The 19154-nt window shown below is 38.2% G+C and overlaps 1 protein-coding gene across 3 annotated transcripts in view; it reads right to left on the reverse strand.

The window, feature by feature from the left end:
• The window catches only part of auts2a (activator of transcription and developmental regulator AUTS2 a), a 341760-nt gene that overhangs the window by 230481 nt on the left and 92125 nt on the right, over positions 1–19154 (reverse strand). Inside the window, exon 1 of one of the 3 annotated variants that reach the window (XM_084105173.1) lies at positions 6078–6179. The exons of 1 other annotated variant lie outside the window; for it this stretch is intronic. In XM_084105173.1, coding sequence (XP_083961299.1) covers positions 6078–6125 — 48 coding nt within the window. In that variant the 5' untranslated portion in view covers positions 6126–6179. Of the gene's footprint in view, positions 1–6077; positions 6180–19154 lie in introns of those variants that run through there. One more of the 3 variants, XM_084105174.1, reaches the window with a different exon arrangement.

The raw sequence follows: 19154 nt of genomic DNA on the forward strand, positions 1-19154 counted from the left end.
GCCGGTCTCAGGCTGTTTCAAAAGCCAAGCAACATTTTGGCAACATTGATGTCCAAAAATGCTTTCTAGGAAGAAAACCTACTAGGTTTTGAAACATGTTAAGACATGTTAAAATGGCTAAGAGTGCACTCTGTAACCAAGATTTTTACACCAGTTAGTGACGTCTGTTTCATAGATGAATCATTTTTTGTTTTTGTTCAAGTTCTTTTGAATGACTTGGTCGAAACTGATCTGAAAAGTTGTTAATCATGTAAGTGATTGTAAGTGTGGTGGGTAAAATGTTGGACTCAAACAAAAATATTTAATTGTACACAATTCACAGTAACCTCACTGTAATGAACTATCCAAATGAACGGATTCTCTAAAATGAATCTGATTTGTAGCAGGCGAGATCATGGTGCCTGCAGTGTGACCATTTTCAGACATGAAATCTGAAACTAATGTCTATTATTTCTGAAACCAGGCAAACTTATAGAAAGTGGAAAATGAAAAGCAGTGAAAACAAAATGAAAAGAACAAATGCACAATTTGTTGAAGCAAACATTCTGAAGACATAACCATGAATTGATGATAATGTAAATGAGTGTGAGTTTCTGTGGATGGGCGGGTGAAAATGTGTCATATTTTTGAGATGCGCACACACACACACACACACACGCAGGAGGACAGCAGCATCTGGAGGCTGGGGAGGCATCACAGCACACGGGCTGTCCGCTTGCCTTGCTCAGAGAGTGGGAAAAAGCAGGAGGAAATCTGTTTCCTGTCATCACCCATCTTGTCAGTCTTGGTACAGACATCTTGCATCCCCTCGACCAGCTGTTTGCTGCTCACTCACACAGATGGCTGCTTCTCTTTGATACAAACTCTCTCTCACTCTCTCTCTCTCTCTGTTCAACTTTCCCTTCATCTCTACATCTGACACTAACTTTCCTAAAGACTTACAGAATGTTATCTTCAAAAAAACAACATTAGTGCTAGAACAAAGAGATCAACCATAAAGATGGCCAGCGTGAGAAAGAGGTAAAGATTAGGATTTGTCAATTCAGAAGCACCAAACAAATCAGTAATGTTTTCACTGCATGCCACAACAGTGTGTAGAATTTAAAGGCTTCAATTATTTGTAGTAATTTTTTTGTTGTTGTTGTTATTCGCCACACATCTGAATCAAGACGTTCATTATGTCACATGAAAAGGAAAAAGATACCTCAGTTTAACAGTGGCAACTAAAGGTACTTTAAACATGGAATTGCTTACAGTAGGTGACATAAAAAGAGAGCTTTTCTTTATTGTAATTTTTTTTTCTGTGGAAATGCAGTGTGTGAATTTGACAGGTACACACATCACATGCAAAAAAATAGGCTGAAAGGGTAAAAAGTTCATAACATAGGTATGTAGGGACAACCAGGTCTTATTCCCTCTAAGTACACCCATAAAGAATTGGACTACACTGCTAACTCACAGGGGTTTTTTTTAGACTTGAATTAGACTCTATTAGACATAATTGGTTGGTTTAGCACTGAATAAGGAAACTGTCTCTAGCAGTGAAGAATTGCAAAAATGGACCAGGGCATATTATAAACTTGATCAGACGTCTCATGAATATTAGTTAATATTAAATAAACATGACAGACTGACTGACAGACAGACATATATATATAGACTGACAGACATAGATAGACTGTAGTGCTTAAAAGCTCTGAAAGAGCAGTAGTTTTGGGGATCTGTCATCTATCCACTGCAATAACCCAAACACAGCTGATGAATTAGTCCCAATGACACAGTTTGGGCCTCAAAGCCTACAGTATGTTTAGCCTCAGTCAAAAAAAGGGTTAGCCTGTAAGACACATTGTACCACTTCACACTCTAAGAATAAATAATTAAAAATGGACTCTACAAAACTGCTGCATTTGTATCAATCTAAACCAATAATTTTTTGAAGAGGAAATTAAATAAAAAGTATGTAATTAGTTGGTTTTATTAATCAATGAAAATAATCTTTTTTGGAGCTATAAGAAATATGTATTCACAGGGTGTGGCCAACAAATCCAAGCTACCACCCGGACAGAAAGACCACCCATCTCTAAACCAGCCTAACATGGCTTCCATCAACAGCAGAGCAATGAACTGGTCATAGAGCTGGGGTATAATAAAAGCAGCCCATAATCAGTAAAATTATCTCTGCATGCTTCTCTGTGAGAGCCGTTTACAATTCACAATTTTCCAGCCCGCAACTAAAACAACAAAAGCATTCTGATGCAATTAAACCAAAACATAGTGCAGTGCACAACCCATGAGAAATTCACAATATCTTATTTTCCCTGTTTGTTTTTGTACTTGTTTAAAGAAGGGTGGATTGTTCCAGTCCTCTCTTTTGCAAAATGGAGCCTGTCTTTAGCCCACACATGTCAGAAGGGGGGTAAATCAGTGGCATTCTGGTCAACAGGGCTGAACCTGCGGCTCTAGAGTTACTCTGCTTTTAGAACAACACTTGGACGCCTGCCGTCAGTCAAACCTCTTTGATCTAGACACGGTAATGAGTGCATCCCATTCACAGCACACGTGAACTGGTCATCTCTTCCTCTTTACTACTAGTTATAGCATGACATAAACATAAATGATCGTCAGAAAGAAAGTTGAAAGAAACAGTACAACTTACTGAAATGCATCATGTCTCATGTAATGTATCTCACTCAATCAGTGTTTCAGCCACATAAAGACGTCAATAAAACAGCTTGTAAACAAAGCCATTCAGTGTTTGTAGCTTGTTAGTTAGCTTGAAAAATATGTTAAATATACATATATATTAAATATATGTCTTCATTATTTCATGCATGTTTTAATAAATCTGCCATAAAAGCAAGTTATTACAACTACCATTTAAATGTTTATATTTCAATAATAAGTTGGAGTAGAAACATCATTATATCATTACAAAGTTTATATAAAAATGTCTTACGTGCAAGTGAAATGTTTATATGCAACTCAGTTTTTATTTGAGTGTTGATTATTAAATTTAATTGATTATTAAAGATTAATTGATTATAAAAGATAACTATTTTTGGTGTCACTTTTGGGCTAAATGAATACTTTAATTATAGTATTAGTATTATTATGGTACATCAAAAAATGTAGAAAGTTTTAAAGCCCACTTGCATGAAAATGGTTTAACAATTTTTAATTCCACAAGTTTTCATTTTAGTTAAAAAAAAAAAAAACTAAATAAAACCATTGATAGAATGAAAACAAATAAAACTGAACTAAACTGAAAGCACAAATAGGAAAATAAAACGCTTCACCCCAATAACAGGCCTTTTTTTTCTCATTTCAGATCTCAACAGTAAGTATGTAGACAATTTTGAGGAATCCAAAAGACAAGACGAATTTCTGAGAAGTTTCAACACCTGAAAGTACAGTATCAGCCTACTCTGACACACTGAACCCTCACATCTCTGCCTTGTTCAAAGCTCAATTAGTCATTCACTGGTCTGCTACCCACATTTCTCAGCTCATCTCTCTGTCCTCATCCATTGCTCTGTTAATCAGCTGTGAAGTGAATATTTTTACTCTTCACCCTTGTTTCATGGCCTGAATCAAAAGCGTTCTCTCAATCTCTACTTTCACACACCAGGGAGCAGAGCAGTCAGGCGGTTGTCATGGTTCCCTTCTCTCATCCGCTCTCCTGTCCAGTGTATGAACTCCATCTCTCTTCCATTTCAAACCCTCTCTCTCCCTGTCTGTCTAGCACTCACACACACTGAGTTATGAGCACTGTTAGGTGACGTGTTAAATTAAAGCAGTTCACGTCATATGAGCACACTTGGGCATTAGAATGAGAGGAGCAGAAAGACAAGCGCTGGATAAAGAGAGAGAGAGAGAGGGAAATACAGGCTTCTCATAAAATGGACGGCCTGTGTGAATAACAGTGTCTTGAACAGAGCAATATGTGGCTGACACGGTCAAATAAAACGGTAAGCATACAGTATTTTTCACACACTCAGAGTCACACTTTTCACAGTTCAGAGTCATGTCAGACAGATATTTCCACCCCTCAATATTCACACCTGATCACTTTGATTACAACTACCCTAATTTGCAAAAGGGGCCTTTGCAACGGCTAGTTATAGAGACTCAATTATAGGAACTAGCCACCAGGGCGGTCCTCTGAGAACTAAATTTTCTCCTAGGGTCATTTTCCTGATTGCATTCGCACCGCCAGTAGGAACTCTGAAGCGATGTAAGTGGCCAAAAGCAACGTCATTTAAGTGTGGCATTCAACAATGTCAACAACTGGAGGATGGAGGATAGGAGCGGTTAAGTTATGCGATTGAAAAGGGGCAAAAAAAAAAAAGGCTAAGAGACAAAATCTCCTATGACAACTTGCAGTGCTACATATCACCGAGGTGTGACAGGCAAATGTTGTTAACAATTGCTTTCTTTATCTTTATGTCTTAAATAGTTTATGGAGTAAGTATATGCAAACTGTGGGTTTACATGGCTTTTTAAGAATGGCGGGTGCCAGTGTTTCGTATGGCATGCGTTCGGCCAATCAACATACACTTACATCACTGGTAGGTCCTATTGTGCTGGATTAGACACTTTAAGCAGGAGTTAAATTAGTCCCCCCAAAAGGCATTCCTATAACTAAAATGAAACGTTTCTCTGGTGTAAACACTCATAATTATTCATTTTAGTAAGTTTACAAGGTATAAATCCATCAACCGAGCAACTCTAAAGAAGAATTATTTTAACTTTCAATTATTTAATACAAATTACTACTAGGGCTGGAACGAAGCGTCGACGTAATCGATTACGTTGATTACGTAAATGAGTCGATTTGCATGGAATACTTAGGCTTCTGGGCATGTTGAAAATCAGCCGTTATTACAAAAAATATGGGCTCTCCTACCTCAAAACGATGAGACAGCAACGCAAGTATTTGGACTATTACAGTGAATTTTTGCAAGATCACATTTCAGTCTCACTCACTCACTCATCAATCCATAAATCAATCAATCAATAAAATGTAGGTATTTAATTGAGTATAAATTCTTGACATTTTACAAAAGATAAGGTACAGAAATATTCCCCCTAGAAAAATCAGGAAGGTACGCGATCTCCTGAGTTCTCCAGCTTCTAGATTGCCCCTGGAATTTTTGTGTAGACAACTGAGCTCCTTAACCATTAGGTACCATCATCCCTGTTTGACCTTCAGTCCACTGTAATGCATCAGGTCTGTGGGTAACTGGATCAAGTTCATATTTCACAGTGCTGATCATATGGACATGTGACCTTTGATAAGGTTTTGCAATCTAAGAGATTTTATGAGCTACAATCCAATAACAGAATGACAGATGGACGGATGTAGTTTTTTCCAATTGACAATTTACGTAACTGCCAAAACATGCAAACCAGGTCTACAGTACATCTTATTTTTCACGGTAACACCATCTATCAGTTTCTCTCCCTCTCTGAAGAATAGAATATCAGCCTCCATTAAAGTTTAACACAGCTGACAGGACAGAACAGGACAGGGGCATGACCTGATTCTCTCTCACACACACACACACACACACACACACACACACACACACACACACACACACACACACAAAAATCACATCTGTATGACTGTTACCATCTGGCTCAGTCTCAGCAGATTTCTGTTAATAGTGTCAATAGTGATGTCAAAGAAGCTCTTTCATATTACACAGCACATGTGGTGCATAAGGGCAGCTCTTAAAAGTGGAAAACGTGTTTAAATGAAAATTTAAACCTTGGCCCTTGGTGGCAGACTCAAGCTCAATTAAATATTCAATGCTTCAAAACGCAGGCATGATTATTACAAAATGCATGAGAGGGATTTCAGACCATCACACACATACACAAACACAAACACTCAGCTATCAATATAGCTCCAGCACTGTTATCAACAGATCAATGACAGGTTTAAGATTACAGGACCAGAGTGTCTCGGGAAGACAGAGGGCTGCGAACCTAGTTAAACCCCAGACCGAACACCGAACGAGGAAAAATCTGAGTTAAAATAGAAAAAGGCAACAGACATTGTTCTGACTCACCTTCTCGTTATATTTGAACTTGACATAGAACCAGCTGGACTTAATCATGATGTTGGCTGTTGGCCCGGAGCGTGTGGTGCGCCTGGGGGCAGCGGTACAGGTCAGTCGGGGTGAGAGGTCCGGTATAAGAGCAAAATGCCAGAGGATGGAGATCTGAATGCGGTCGGTCTGCTTCACCAGAGCTCAATCCCTCTGTCTGCTTGTGCTTGTTTCTGTCCTGCTCTCTACTTCGTTCTCTCTCCCTCTCTCGCTTTGCTTTCTGCTTGTGCCTCTCTCTCTCATTCTCTTGGCAGGATGTCAGCCCAGCTCTTCAAATACGTTTCAGCTGTGTTCATCGGCGATGACACATGCCAAGGAGCCAGAAGATATCCAGCCTTTCTCTTTTCAGTCTCTCATTCCCCACTCTATGCTTCCAACAATCTGTTTTCTGTCCTTTACGGTTTTATGACAGCTTGACAATCCTCTAAAAAAATATAAGACCAAAAGTCGCTGAATGATTCATTCGGTTTCTGCCATATTCCGCTACTGTACTTTTTTCCAGTCTGTGTTTGGGCTTTTTTCCCCCATAAGCCAGCCATATCATTCATGGCAATATCACACTCTCATCCACTTTTTATCTTCTGGTATCTTCTACTTATCTGTCTTTCTCTCTGTGTCTTCTCTCAATTTCCACAGATGTATCACTATAAACATACAATATTGACACATGTTTTGGTGGGGTCCAAATGTCTTGAGACTACAATGAAAATCTGAGATTCAAAATCTAATGTAAACCTGAAAATACATAGACTATTAAAAATTTGGAAACAAAGAAACTTAAAAGTAAAATAATGAATAAAAAATAGTTCAGAGTCTGCTCTATAATATTTATTTATTACCCTTGTGTCAGATTTATTTTTTTCCACTGAAACACAATATGCTTTCTCAAATCACACTGTATAAGATTATCATCAGGTTTTGCTCAAACCTGTATATTTAAATGAAGTCATTCGCTAAATAAAAGTGAATGATGTAATGTAACATGAATGATGTAATGTAACATTTTCCAGTAAAAGGCACAGATGCAGAGTCAATGTGCTGGTGTGGATCTGCATTGTGTCGTATCCACATTTCTATACAGTATGTAAATTACCTCTGACTGACTAACCTCTTTGCCACCATCACCAAATTGCTGAATACTAAATAGTTTTGATATTTAAATGTGGATGGTCATTTGTTAATGCGCTCATGATTGTGACATCAATACCACTATTTCTAAATGACCTATTTTTGCAGCTTAGCTTTTATAAATGCTCTGGGTGAAAGGGAGTAGAGATGATAGATTGTGCCAACATAGTAAATCAAACTTGTATTGCCAAAAAAGAGAGCAAATATTGTATGACCTGACCTCTTTAAGCTCCAGCTAGACTAATGTGAACACATCTGGCAGATAATGTATACACTTCTGATAGGCCTCCACTCCAATCAACTTCACAACAAACATAAAGACAAACAAAATAAATCCAGACTGCAGGGTCACAGGAATGAACCACACCAGCAATGTGACTCAGCAACTGTGCCATTTGTTGGAAAAATGTTACGTCACATCATCCATATCTACTTAGCGAATGACTTCATTTAATTATATATACAGCAATCCTGTATGTCTATCCTGAAATAATCAAACCACAAAAAAAACTTAATTACATGAACTACAAAATAAATAATCCAATCTTTTTTGTTTATGTGTGATTTCATTACTAAATACATTTTAAGTGAGCAGCATTCACTGAAATATTTTATAAACACATACAGTTCCCACATCATGTTTAACTGTAATGAAGAAACTTTTGTATCTAAAACTAAGCAACACACACACACAAAAACACACAAGTGTGTTCACACAATGTAATAATTATGTTTTTCCAACAGCGCATTTGAACCTAAACACATGCCAACCAGAATCAACAGAATGAACTAAATTTGGCAGATAACCATATCAATCTCACACATGCTGCCAAATCCCCTACTGCTTCAAATAAAAAAGCCAATCAAACATGTCTGACATTTATTTACAACTATTATAATGTTTTGATGCGTCACAGAGTCACAATTTTCAGTGAAATCAACAAATGAATGGATTATGAAAAAGACACACTCACAAGCTTAAACAGTCGCTAAATCAATTTCTAAAACCAGATTTAATTGCTAACCCCCTACATTTCGGAAATAAGAAATGTAGTCTAGGGTCATCACCTGAAAATGTAGCAACAAACAGGGAGATATTAATAGCAGATTTAGGACACCCACGGGCCCCAGAGCTGTTTTAGCAGTTGATCCATCCCATGTTGTGCACTGAGACCCATCGCCATGGTAATACTTAGTGACAGTGCATCTGCATGCTCACATCAACAGACACAAACACACACACGCTCCACTTCACTGTGCACCCCGTGGACAAAACACAAAAAGACAGAGAAAAACAGTAAATAAATAAGATTAGATGTTCTGGTGCCCATTAGAAAGAGACACACGCATCTGAGACTAAAGCAGAGAACGAGAGAGAAATAAACACAGCAAGGACAAAATATTTCCACAATAAGTGCCTGTTGTGTTCTAAGACTCTGGAAGCACTCATCTTGTTAACATCAAATATTATTGTCTTTTCTTTTGTCCTGTCAACAGCTATTGTTGTCCTGTTAAACAGCATAAAATGTTTAATGTTCTAATGCAAACCTGAAATCAGTGGCTGTGATGAAGATGCTTCAAAACAGCCACAATAACTTTACTTTTTCTTGATTTTCTGAAATAAAAAAAGTTTAATGTACTATTGCTGTAAAAAAGTGACATCTGAAACTGCTATGACATAACTATGCTGGTGCACAGAGGCTAGTTAATCATAACAGCGGTCATTTACATAACATTAAGTATTAATGCTATACTAATAAATGTTGGCCGATGCGGTAGTGGTTGTGGACTTTATACCGACACCTATTAGCACTGATGTAGCATTATAAAAGCAAAGGTTTCCGTGTAACAATGCCATTGTATGAACAACGTATTCACAACTGTTTATTAACCAGCAGTAGTATTTGGCGTCAGGGGTCAGTAAGATTTTTTTTAAAGAAATTATTAATACTTTTATTCGTCAAGGATACAGTAAATTGATCAAAAGTGACATTAAAGACTTTTATATTATTACAAAAATATACATTAATTTTGTTTCCACAAAAATATTAAGCAACACAACTGTTTTCAACATTGATAATGAGAAATGTTTCTTGTGCCAGAAAATGGCATACTGGAATGGTTTCTGAAGGATTATGTGACTAATAATGGAGTAATAATGACTAATAATGGCTCTGAATAATGGAGTAATGATGCAGAAATTTTTACAAACCCCCCCCCCCCCCCCACTCGCTTATAATGTACACTCGCTCAAAAAACAAGTCAGTCATTAATTTTTAAGGCAATGGGCCATGCTAATTCAATTGAAAATGATAATACTGTAGAATTAAAATACTCTATAGTAAATGGTCTCAAGTGAGAAAACACAAACAGCGACTCTAGTAGAGGAAAGCAAAATGTCCACTCTTGCATATACACACTGACAAACGCACATCTACACAGCAATACACACATACAGTCCATAGTATCTTTTGTGCTTGAGGGTAAGCGCCTCAGGCTTAGCGGAGCAGCAGGAAGCCACATCCTCAGCTGTGAGCTCACTGCCACAGATCCAGTATTTAACAGCTCCGGGTGCCTGTGAGAGATAGTCTGCCTGACCCCCAAGGCCCTGCCCTGGGCATGTTAACAGAACGACGGGCCATCCCACCGCAGCTCCCCTGGCAATCCTGAGCTACACCCCTACAGCCCCTCTAAATCTTGCAAATTATCCATTTAACCAGATGCCAGACGCTGAGAGAGAACCACAGACAAAAGACCTCCACTTCCACATGCTTTTAGTGCTTCATTCAATCTTTTTTAACATTTTATGTTTCAAATGAAAGAAAACTTACATTATGTAAATGAAAGGGAGGAAAAGAGTGAGAGAAAAGACAGAGAGAGAATACAAAGCGAAAAGAAAGTTGCCAGTTGGTCATTAGATGTAGATCAGTCCATTAATTGAAAGGTCCCATTGCATGAAAATGTCACTTTATGATATTTTTTAACCTTAATATGAGTTTCCCTAGCCTGCCTATGGTCCCACAGTGGCTAGACGTTTTGATGGGTTTAATCCAAGCCCTGGGTATTTTTGAGAAAATGAAAGCTCAGATGGGCGAATCTAGAATCTTCCCCTTATGTCGTCATTTGCCCGCAAAAAGAATTTGTCCCGCCCATGAGAAAATGAGCTGTGTGAGCGCGATATTGTTTTTTCCTCGAGAGACATCATGGCTTGCAAACGAGCGAAGCATGGCAGTTGCTCAGTGTTTGGATGTACAAATGAACACAAAAGTATTTTTTTAGTTCCTTCATCCGAGCCTCTGAAGAACCAGTGGGTTATGTGAATTTCTGATGTGTAATTGTTCAAGTTCAGACAGATAATCTTTCTCTCAAAGTCATTCAATACTGTTTATTCATCAGTAAATCAAGCCAGTGACTAAACGATCAACTTCACGTTGTTTCTCTTAGTAGGATGAAAATAATCGTACTTAAACTGTGATTAATATATATACAGAAAGCGATCAAAGAACAATCCCTTTCCAATCGCCCAAGCTGTCAATCACACAGCGCGAGTTTATCTGGACACTTGCCAAAACTCGTTCTGAAATCAATTACGCTGTTACACTGCACAACGAAGCTCTTACTGTACTTACCTCATGTTTGCATTGGTGAAATCATTAGTGAGAGTGCAGAAACTGCGTTGCAATGATAAGATTTTCATTCACGCGATCAACAGGCTGTCATCTGCTCAATGCTCATCACTGCAACCTTTTATGTGATAGGAATAGATCTAAATACTTAAAAAACTTCTCACGATTCGTTAACCCTGATAGCAATAGTAAAAACGTATAATAGCTGTAATAGTAAAAGTTTTCGAGAGAGTTCCACATGTAATGCTAAATATTTCATATGCAAGCATGTCAGCCAATCACAGCAGTGGGCGTTTACACTAGTGTTGCACGGTGTACCGATACTTCAAAAGTATCGCGATACTCGGAAATTAAAAACGTCACGATACCTAAATTTATCAGTATCGATACTAAAAAAAAAAAAAAAACGCCTCCCTATGGACGTCTGTGTTTTTTTCCTGACGCACGCAGCAAAGAACCTGCCGCTGTCAGTGTCATGTGACAAAACACTACAGCGAGATGGCTGCATGTGCGAGCACAAGTGGTCCACGACTCGTAGAAAAAGATGACCAGAGGAGTGACATATGGAAGTACGTTGCCTACCTTGCTCTGTTGCACAGTGCACCGATACTTCAAAAGTAAATCGGAAATTAAAAACGTCACGATTCCTTAATTTATTAGTATCGATACTTCTAAGAATGACCGCGTTCCAGATTTGTAAGGTCGGCGTCACACTGGCTGCGTGTCGTGTCCGTTTTTATTGTTAACTGCCTGCGTGACACACGCGTCTGGGCGCAGCTCGAGACGCGCGGAAAACGCGTGCATGCTAGAAATAGAACCGACGCCTATTTTTCACGTGACACGCAAGCATGTTGGAAGCGTTTCCAGGCAAAATAGAATAGGAAAAGATGTTTCTATGTCATTTTGACACGAATACATATTAATAAATGACATTTTGATGTTTGAAAGTTTTGACATAAATACAATATAAATGTAATTTAAAAAAATATTATCGATTTTCAAATATTGCACCTCTCAATACAGAACGAATTATTCTGTAGCCTATTTTGCTGTCAACACTGCCGAAGTTGTCTTTGCTGCTATGTTTAACATGAAGTATAGGCCTTCCACAACTCTCTCCCCATATGTCAAATATATCACCAATGAGGCTTATCATATGTTACCAATATTAAACATTGTTTAATATAATTGCTGTTCATATTTTTATTCAAAGTTCAGAATCAAGATAAAGCTCTTATGTTTCTTATGATAAATGAGATAATGCTGCTAAATTTATAAAAAAAATTACCTTGAATGTCATTGCTCTAATTTATTTTTTATATTTTGATATTTCATATTTTGTTCAAATGTTTAATATATCTGCTGTTCATATGTTCATTTATTAGTGTGTTATATGATTAGAATGTTGTCCCGGTTTTAAAATAAAGCACAGCAATGATATTTGAGAGTGTTTCTCCCTTTTCAGGAAAAGTATCGAAAAAGTATCGAAATCGCAATACTTGACTTGGTATCGGTATCGAAACAATAATTTTGGTATCGTGACAACACTAGTTTACACTGAAGTCTCACAGCAGACACGCCCCTTCAAACAGAGCGTTCAAATCAGAGGCTAAAATCAGGCTAGGAAAAATGCCTTTTATTTCTAAATTATAACAACTTTTGATCTGAAAAACATAAGGGCACCCCAGGAAACATTCTAAAATAATAAAATAATCCATGCAATGGGACCTTTAATAAAAACCTATGACATTTTTCCATTCATGTCCGTAGCAGGGAGATAAGTTACATGCAAAGTGTAATACTTATAAAGCAACACCAATGTACAATTTGCATTTGAAACACTAATATTAGCATGGATTCTAAATAACAATGCACTAAAATTTCAGCAACCAAAATATTCTGCCCAAAAATTATTTTCGATTTCGGATTAAACCTAAAGATCCATTTTGGAGGGCTGTCATCTTATTATGACAAATAGTGTGATAAGGGTGATTAATTAACGAGGATGAGTAATTAATGACAGAATTTAAATATTTGGGTGAACTATCCCTCTGTTAAAGCAGCAGCGCAGAGCGCATGTTAACTGATCATCTTTTCTTCTTTACTACTACTTACAGCATGAAATAAACATAATTGAGCATCAGAATGTATGCTAAAAGAAACAGTAAAAATTACTGCAATTTATCATGTCTAATGTAATCGCTCATTAGTAAAAAAAAATTTTTACAAAAATTCGGTGCATCCCTAGTTTTGACGTGGCAGATAAAAACATCAGAAATGTCCCCTTTAATCCAAGGTTACCACCTGTGTCGGTCCACAAAACATCTCAACACAAAATAATCTTTCAGATGTACTGCACTCGCTATTACTGTGAGAACGACAAAATATTATGCAATACCAGTGTGGCCATACCAATCTAATTCACAACAAGGCTAAGAAGGCCTTTCAAAAGACACCGAAGAACAAAATGTGCAGATCTTGGAGACTCTGTCCCATGATCTGTAGGGATATGGTTAAGCAAAGCTCTCAGAGAAGTTAGGCAAACGTTTGTCAGCTGTTAACAGTCGTTAAAGACGCACAACGGGTTTAATGTTCTGTGGGCTTTATGAACAGTGACATGTCTGCGTGTGGAGCTCATTTCTGCTCTCCAGGCAGCGGGAGACTTGGATGGAGATAAGACCGCCCTAGAGAGACAGAGTTGAGGGAACAATTCCACCATCCAATGACTTTCAGACGTAGGGGCCACTGCCAAACCCTCTCCACAGATTGCGCTCTTCATTTGTCCTAACACGAAACGGGGCTCCACAGCCCAGGCTTCGCACGCACACCTCCCGCCCTCTGCTACAGCCCAGCTGGTGAGTCTTTAGCAAGCGAGGGATCAGATGAAAGAGAGGAAAGGGGAGATAAACTAGTGTAATTGCTGGCAGATGACGAGAAGAACAATGGAACAAAGTGTAAAGTGGAGAGGACCTGAACCAGAAGAGGTAAGAGGGTTGTGTGTTTGCCACAAGTCTCGAAATCCACACAAACAAACTCCAACTCTGGAATAAAAGTTCCTATGAGACTCGAACACACAAAAAACAAACATATAAGTATGCATACAAAATGTATTTAAAAATGGAAATATATAGAGTGTATATAGTTTGTTTCCATGTGTATGTGTCACTCAAGAGAATGATAAACTAGGCTATGATGACACAAATACAAATATTTCCCTTGGCATTTACAATGATGCAAATAACTGCATGATAACAGCAATCTACATCAACATATTCCACATGGAATTACTAATCCCATATTGAAATTTTGTTCTATGATATTTTTAAATTTATATAAAACAATTAAACTAGAATTAATTTTGAGGAAGCTTGGGATTATGTTTTAAAAATATATTTATATAAAAATAAGATAAGTTTACACAGAGAGAAAATAACTACCACATTTTTTAAGTAAAATCAACCAGACAGTTATTATTCAAGTTGAGAATATGATAGATAGTTGTTATTGAAAGTGCTATTTCAAAGGCTCCTAGTTTTGTTTTGGAGGTCTCCTACAATAGGTTTACATGCATCCAAGGTTAAAAAAAACACTGACCTTGCGTGCAAAGTGGATTAGTATTCACAGCGCAGAAAGCAGCGTCTCAACACACTACTACTAGCGCAACTCAACCAGGCCTCGTCCCTTTTTGTGCACATACCTTGGGTGGGAATTATTTAAATGAGGAATATTGTGATGTGTACATTCCCAGAAGAAAACTCAAGACTACAGTTGAGGTGTTTCAGGGAGTTCAGAAACAGTCCTTACTGATATAGAGAATAACTCTCTTTGGAGAATGCTTTTTTTCATGGTTAAACAGCATCATCACACACACACACACAAAAATTATGAATATGTAAAAAAGCATAATAGGTCCTCTTTAAATAATTTTAAATTTCACATTCAAATTAAACTTGAGCTTCAGTGCATTTAAGCGAAAGCTTTACAGAGAACTAAATTTTACTTAAAGATTTATGATTCTGTAAAATGAATAAAACAAACATTAAAAAAAAATTCACCACTACACAACAAGGCAGTTTGTCTGTTCAGTCTAACCAATTTGAGCTAAAAGAGCTGGCAACTTGTAAAGCCAGTTGTCAAGTCCAACAGTTCTGGATCAGATCCAGAGTCTGAGCAGCCAAGTAAATTACATGTAAAGTAACCAATTTACCGAGTGAACTGTCTGTCAATTGAGGCCAGAGACCAAAAAGCACATGAGCAATAACAACAGCCGCCCTAAGAGAGTCAAAAGAGACAAAAGGCAAAGATAACTTCAGTCAACTTTAGTCTAAAACCACACAGTTCTTACAGCGCATCGACCCAGGCCACAATTCTGGCCTGCCCACATATTATGGGATTTAGTTGCCAAGGCTGAGTGCAAAGTAATACGTCTGCTGTCCAAAACTAGCTGAGGGGAGAAAAAGGGACTTACTGTGCAGAGTGGCCAAACCTAAAACAATATTTATAGATTCTGCATTAAAGCTCTGCACCAGGAAGAGGTCAATTTTAAGAACTTAATGCTAAACATAATATGAACTACATTTTTAAACTGCACATTACTTTTCTTTAAGTGAAACAAATACAGAATCATGTAATTGTAATTGGTTTCTCTAATACATTTGCAAAAACAAAATTGACATCAATATTGCACAAAAATGCAACTAAGTATTATAAATAACCTTAGGATAAACCAGGCTCAGTCGGGGCCGGGGGGCCGGGGGGCCAGTTCTCCTCTGGCCCACGAACGAACACGGTGTGATTATGATTCAGGCTGCATCACAGGTCAGAAGTCAAACTGTGGATCGGTAGTATTCAAAATATTTCATCCAGTTTTCTTCTGCTTGAAGATCGGATGCATCACGCCATTGTAGAGACAAAGCTGGTCATAAAGGTCTCTGCAGAGAACTTGTCTGGTTCTTCTGGTCTTTATTGAGGATCTGTGTCGAGGGTTGTCGTGCTATGCTATGTGGTCAAGGGTGAATTTCAAATGCCGCTTTTGCACCCTTCAAGGGCACCTTGGGAAGGGGACTCCATTTATAGGAGTGTTCCAAACAGAAGTGAAAAACTGACTCCTTTCACAAAGGGCCCTTCCACAAGTCCGTTAGCGAAGGGAACATGCGATGATCACTTCAAGGAAGTAATTTAATTGTTTATGGTCATGTGACCCAGGGTGACAAGCCCTCATAAATCATTTTTAAATCTAGATATGGCGAGAGAGTTGGAGTAATTTTGGAGCAGCTCACAATAGCAAGCTAGCTTTAAGAGCATTAGATCCCACCCTCCCTTCAGAGCGCTCTACAAAGCCACGCCTCCTTCAAAACACATGAAAATACACAGTCTCTAAGTTTCCATCCACTTGTCAATCGAATTATCTGAAGTTTGGTAAAAAAAACTCATGCGAATAAAGCTGGTGAAAGTGTGTTTCCATCCAATGGCTTTAAAGCGAATAAAAACCTGTGCGTAATGACGTCACATGCTGTTTTGCGATCAAATTGGTTTTAAAAACTTAATTATAAATGTACATTTATTTGTATTGTATATTATCAGCAATAATAAGATATTCCTGTTGTCGCTGCCTAGCTTTGTCGTGGTCAAATTTCGTGTAAAGGTAATGAGGAAATTACATGGTCTTTCAATGCTCCCTCCGCCAAGTGCATTCCAAACGGCTTCATTATGACACACAAGTGCTCTGCTCCCCGCTTCAAGGCCCTTCAGAGTGAGTAAGGCATAGTGATGCTCACTTCTGAATTGGAATTTGCCCCAGAAAAACCCACTCTCAAGTCTCTATGATAATATAGTCTCTAAACATGGCTTGGGTCCCTCCTTCAATGCGGTCTATGGGAATTTGTGACTGTTTTTGTCCGCCGGTCTTAAGTTATGCATATTTAATATCTAGAGTTAGTGTGTGCAATAGTAGTAGACAACAAATAACAAATGAAGCTAGCAATCAATCACACTGCTAAATAATGCCTCCAAATATTTCTCGTATTAACACAAATTTATCTTGGAGGAAGAAACAATCTTCAGCTGCTGCATTAAAAACCCCATCGTTCTGAGAGACAGAGTGCATGTCATTACAAGAGACCTTAGCAATTGCAATCACTGCAAAACAGCCCGAGCAGAGCAGACCTCTATCACAGAGCGATCGATGCGGACCTGTGAACTACATGTGCTGCATCGACAGGGTGAATGCATCAGGGAGAGCGAAAGGAAGATGGAGGAAGGGGGATGGAGCAGGGAGGGATGCCGCAGGCCGTGTGGGGGAGAGAGGTGCTAAAAAAGGTTGAATGAGATGAAGAGGAAAAAAAGTGCTACAGAGCTCTTGTGTCTATATTATACTTGCCCGGTCGCTCCAGTATAAACACCCTCGCTAAACCACACGTACACACACATTATACTCCCTGCTGTCAGGCTGCCTGTCTTTTTGAGGCACTTCTGACATGTGCATTGTTTAGCTGCAGGGAAGAGACTGTCTCTCGGGGAAGAATAAGACACGGATATAGACTGTTCTCTGCACTCAACCAAGCATTGGTGGATATATGACAGCAGTCAACCAATTTGTAGAGCTCACTAATACCAATTTTTATACACAAAATACAAAACAGCATTTTAAAGTCAACAACAGAGGTGCACTATATGTATTTGTTTTTAAACTAAGTTAGCTGCTGTTCTCTCTGTGCACGAACACCAGCAGCAATAGCAGTCTGTAGCTGAGAGCTGACTAATTGAGAGAACTTATTTAAAGGAAGGCAATCGTTACAGAGAGAGACTGCAGTCTTACCTTCAAAGACTAAGACTGAGGGAGAGAAGGAAGAAAAGGGAATGGAATGAAGGGAAATAAGAATAGATAAGGAGAAGGAACGACAACGAGCAAGGAATGAAGGAAGTGACAAACAGATAAAGAAAGAAAAAATAAAGGACAAATTAATTATGGAAGGAAAAAGAGATGGATAGTTGGATAGATGGACAGAAAGATAGATAGATAGATAGATAGATAGATAGATAGATAGATAGATAGATAGATAGATAGATAGATAGATAGATACCCTTTTCTAAAATCCTAAACAAAACTGCTGAAAACATTCTTCACTCAGGACACCAGAGGGTGCCAAAGCATCATCTTTCTGTTTTCCCACACACATTTGTCAGCTCAATAAACCAGATCCTCTAATTCAGTTCAGCTGGAGGTCAAAGTGGAAGAATTAAACATCTGTTTGGAGATGTTTCTGTCCTTCCTGTCAACAGAACACTCAAGATAATGAAGATATTAACACATTTATGTCTGGCTCTCCAGTCTAGCGTGTGTGTATGTGTGTCCCTGCCTGCACAAGTGTGTTTCTGCCCTTGTGTTTAAAGGCACATTTTTTAGATATCACCTGCTGTACTTGTATTCTCAGTTTAGGAGTTATTTTGTCAGTAAAAGAGAACAATCCCTACACATCCCAGAGACAGTTGAGAGTAAGACAATATTGTAAACAAGTTTAAGAGAGTTACAGGCCAGCAAGAAAAAAAATAAACGGAAATAAATCAGAATCGATTGCGAGTGGCCAAAAGCTCGGACTGCCTGAGGGTAGCTATAGGCAGCAAGTGTACAGAAAGAGATTTACACATGCTCTCCTCAAACCATCTTCAACAACCTGCTCCCATAGACACAAGATATGGCCTTTGCACTCTTAAAATACATTTTTGCAACTATTTGCATATTCATAATGACTTTCTATAGTCTATTATGCAATCATATGAAATGAAAGATTAATTATATATGTAATTAAGGATTTCATATTCATCAGTATGTGTTTTCACAGTGCAGACTGCATGACCATTCCATTAAAAAATGGAATGGTTATGCAGTCTGATTAAAAAAGGAGAAGATAAAAATACGAAATTTATAATGAAATGTAAACCACTAAAGTACACAGGGACGTGCAACTTTAAATGAAATACACTATATGACATAGGCTATAAACACTGGAGAAAACATTTAGTGCTCTACTCCACATTAATAACCAACAATCTCCCACAGGGTTATTTAGGATTCTAGCTATTAACGTCATTTGTGACATCTGTTCCTCTGTCACACTTCTGACAAATAGTTTACTCAGTTGACACAAATGTTAATGAAGCGCTGCAGTGATGTGGAGGACGGACAGTGACACGCGCATGTCAGCGCCAGCTCTTGAGGCGGTCGGCTTTTAGCGCCAGTCAGACGAGCCGTTTGCCTTTCCGTTCACCATCGCCGCTCTTTATC

The sequence above is a fragment of the Abramis brama genome (genome assembly GCF_963993115.1).
Source record: "Abramis brama genome assembly, chromosome: 25".
Lineage (NCBI taxonomy): Eukaryota > Metazoa > Chordata > Actinopteri > Cypriniformes > Leuciscidae > Abramis > Abramis brama.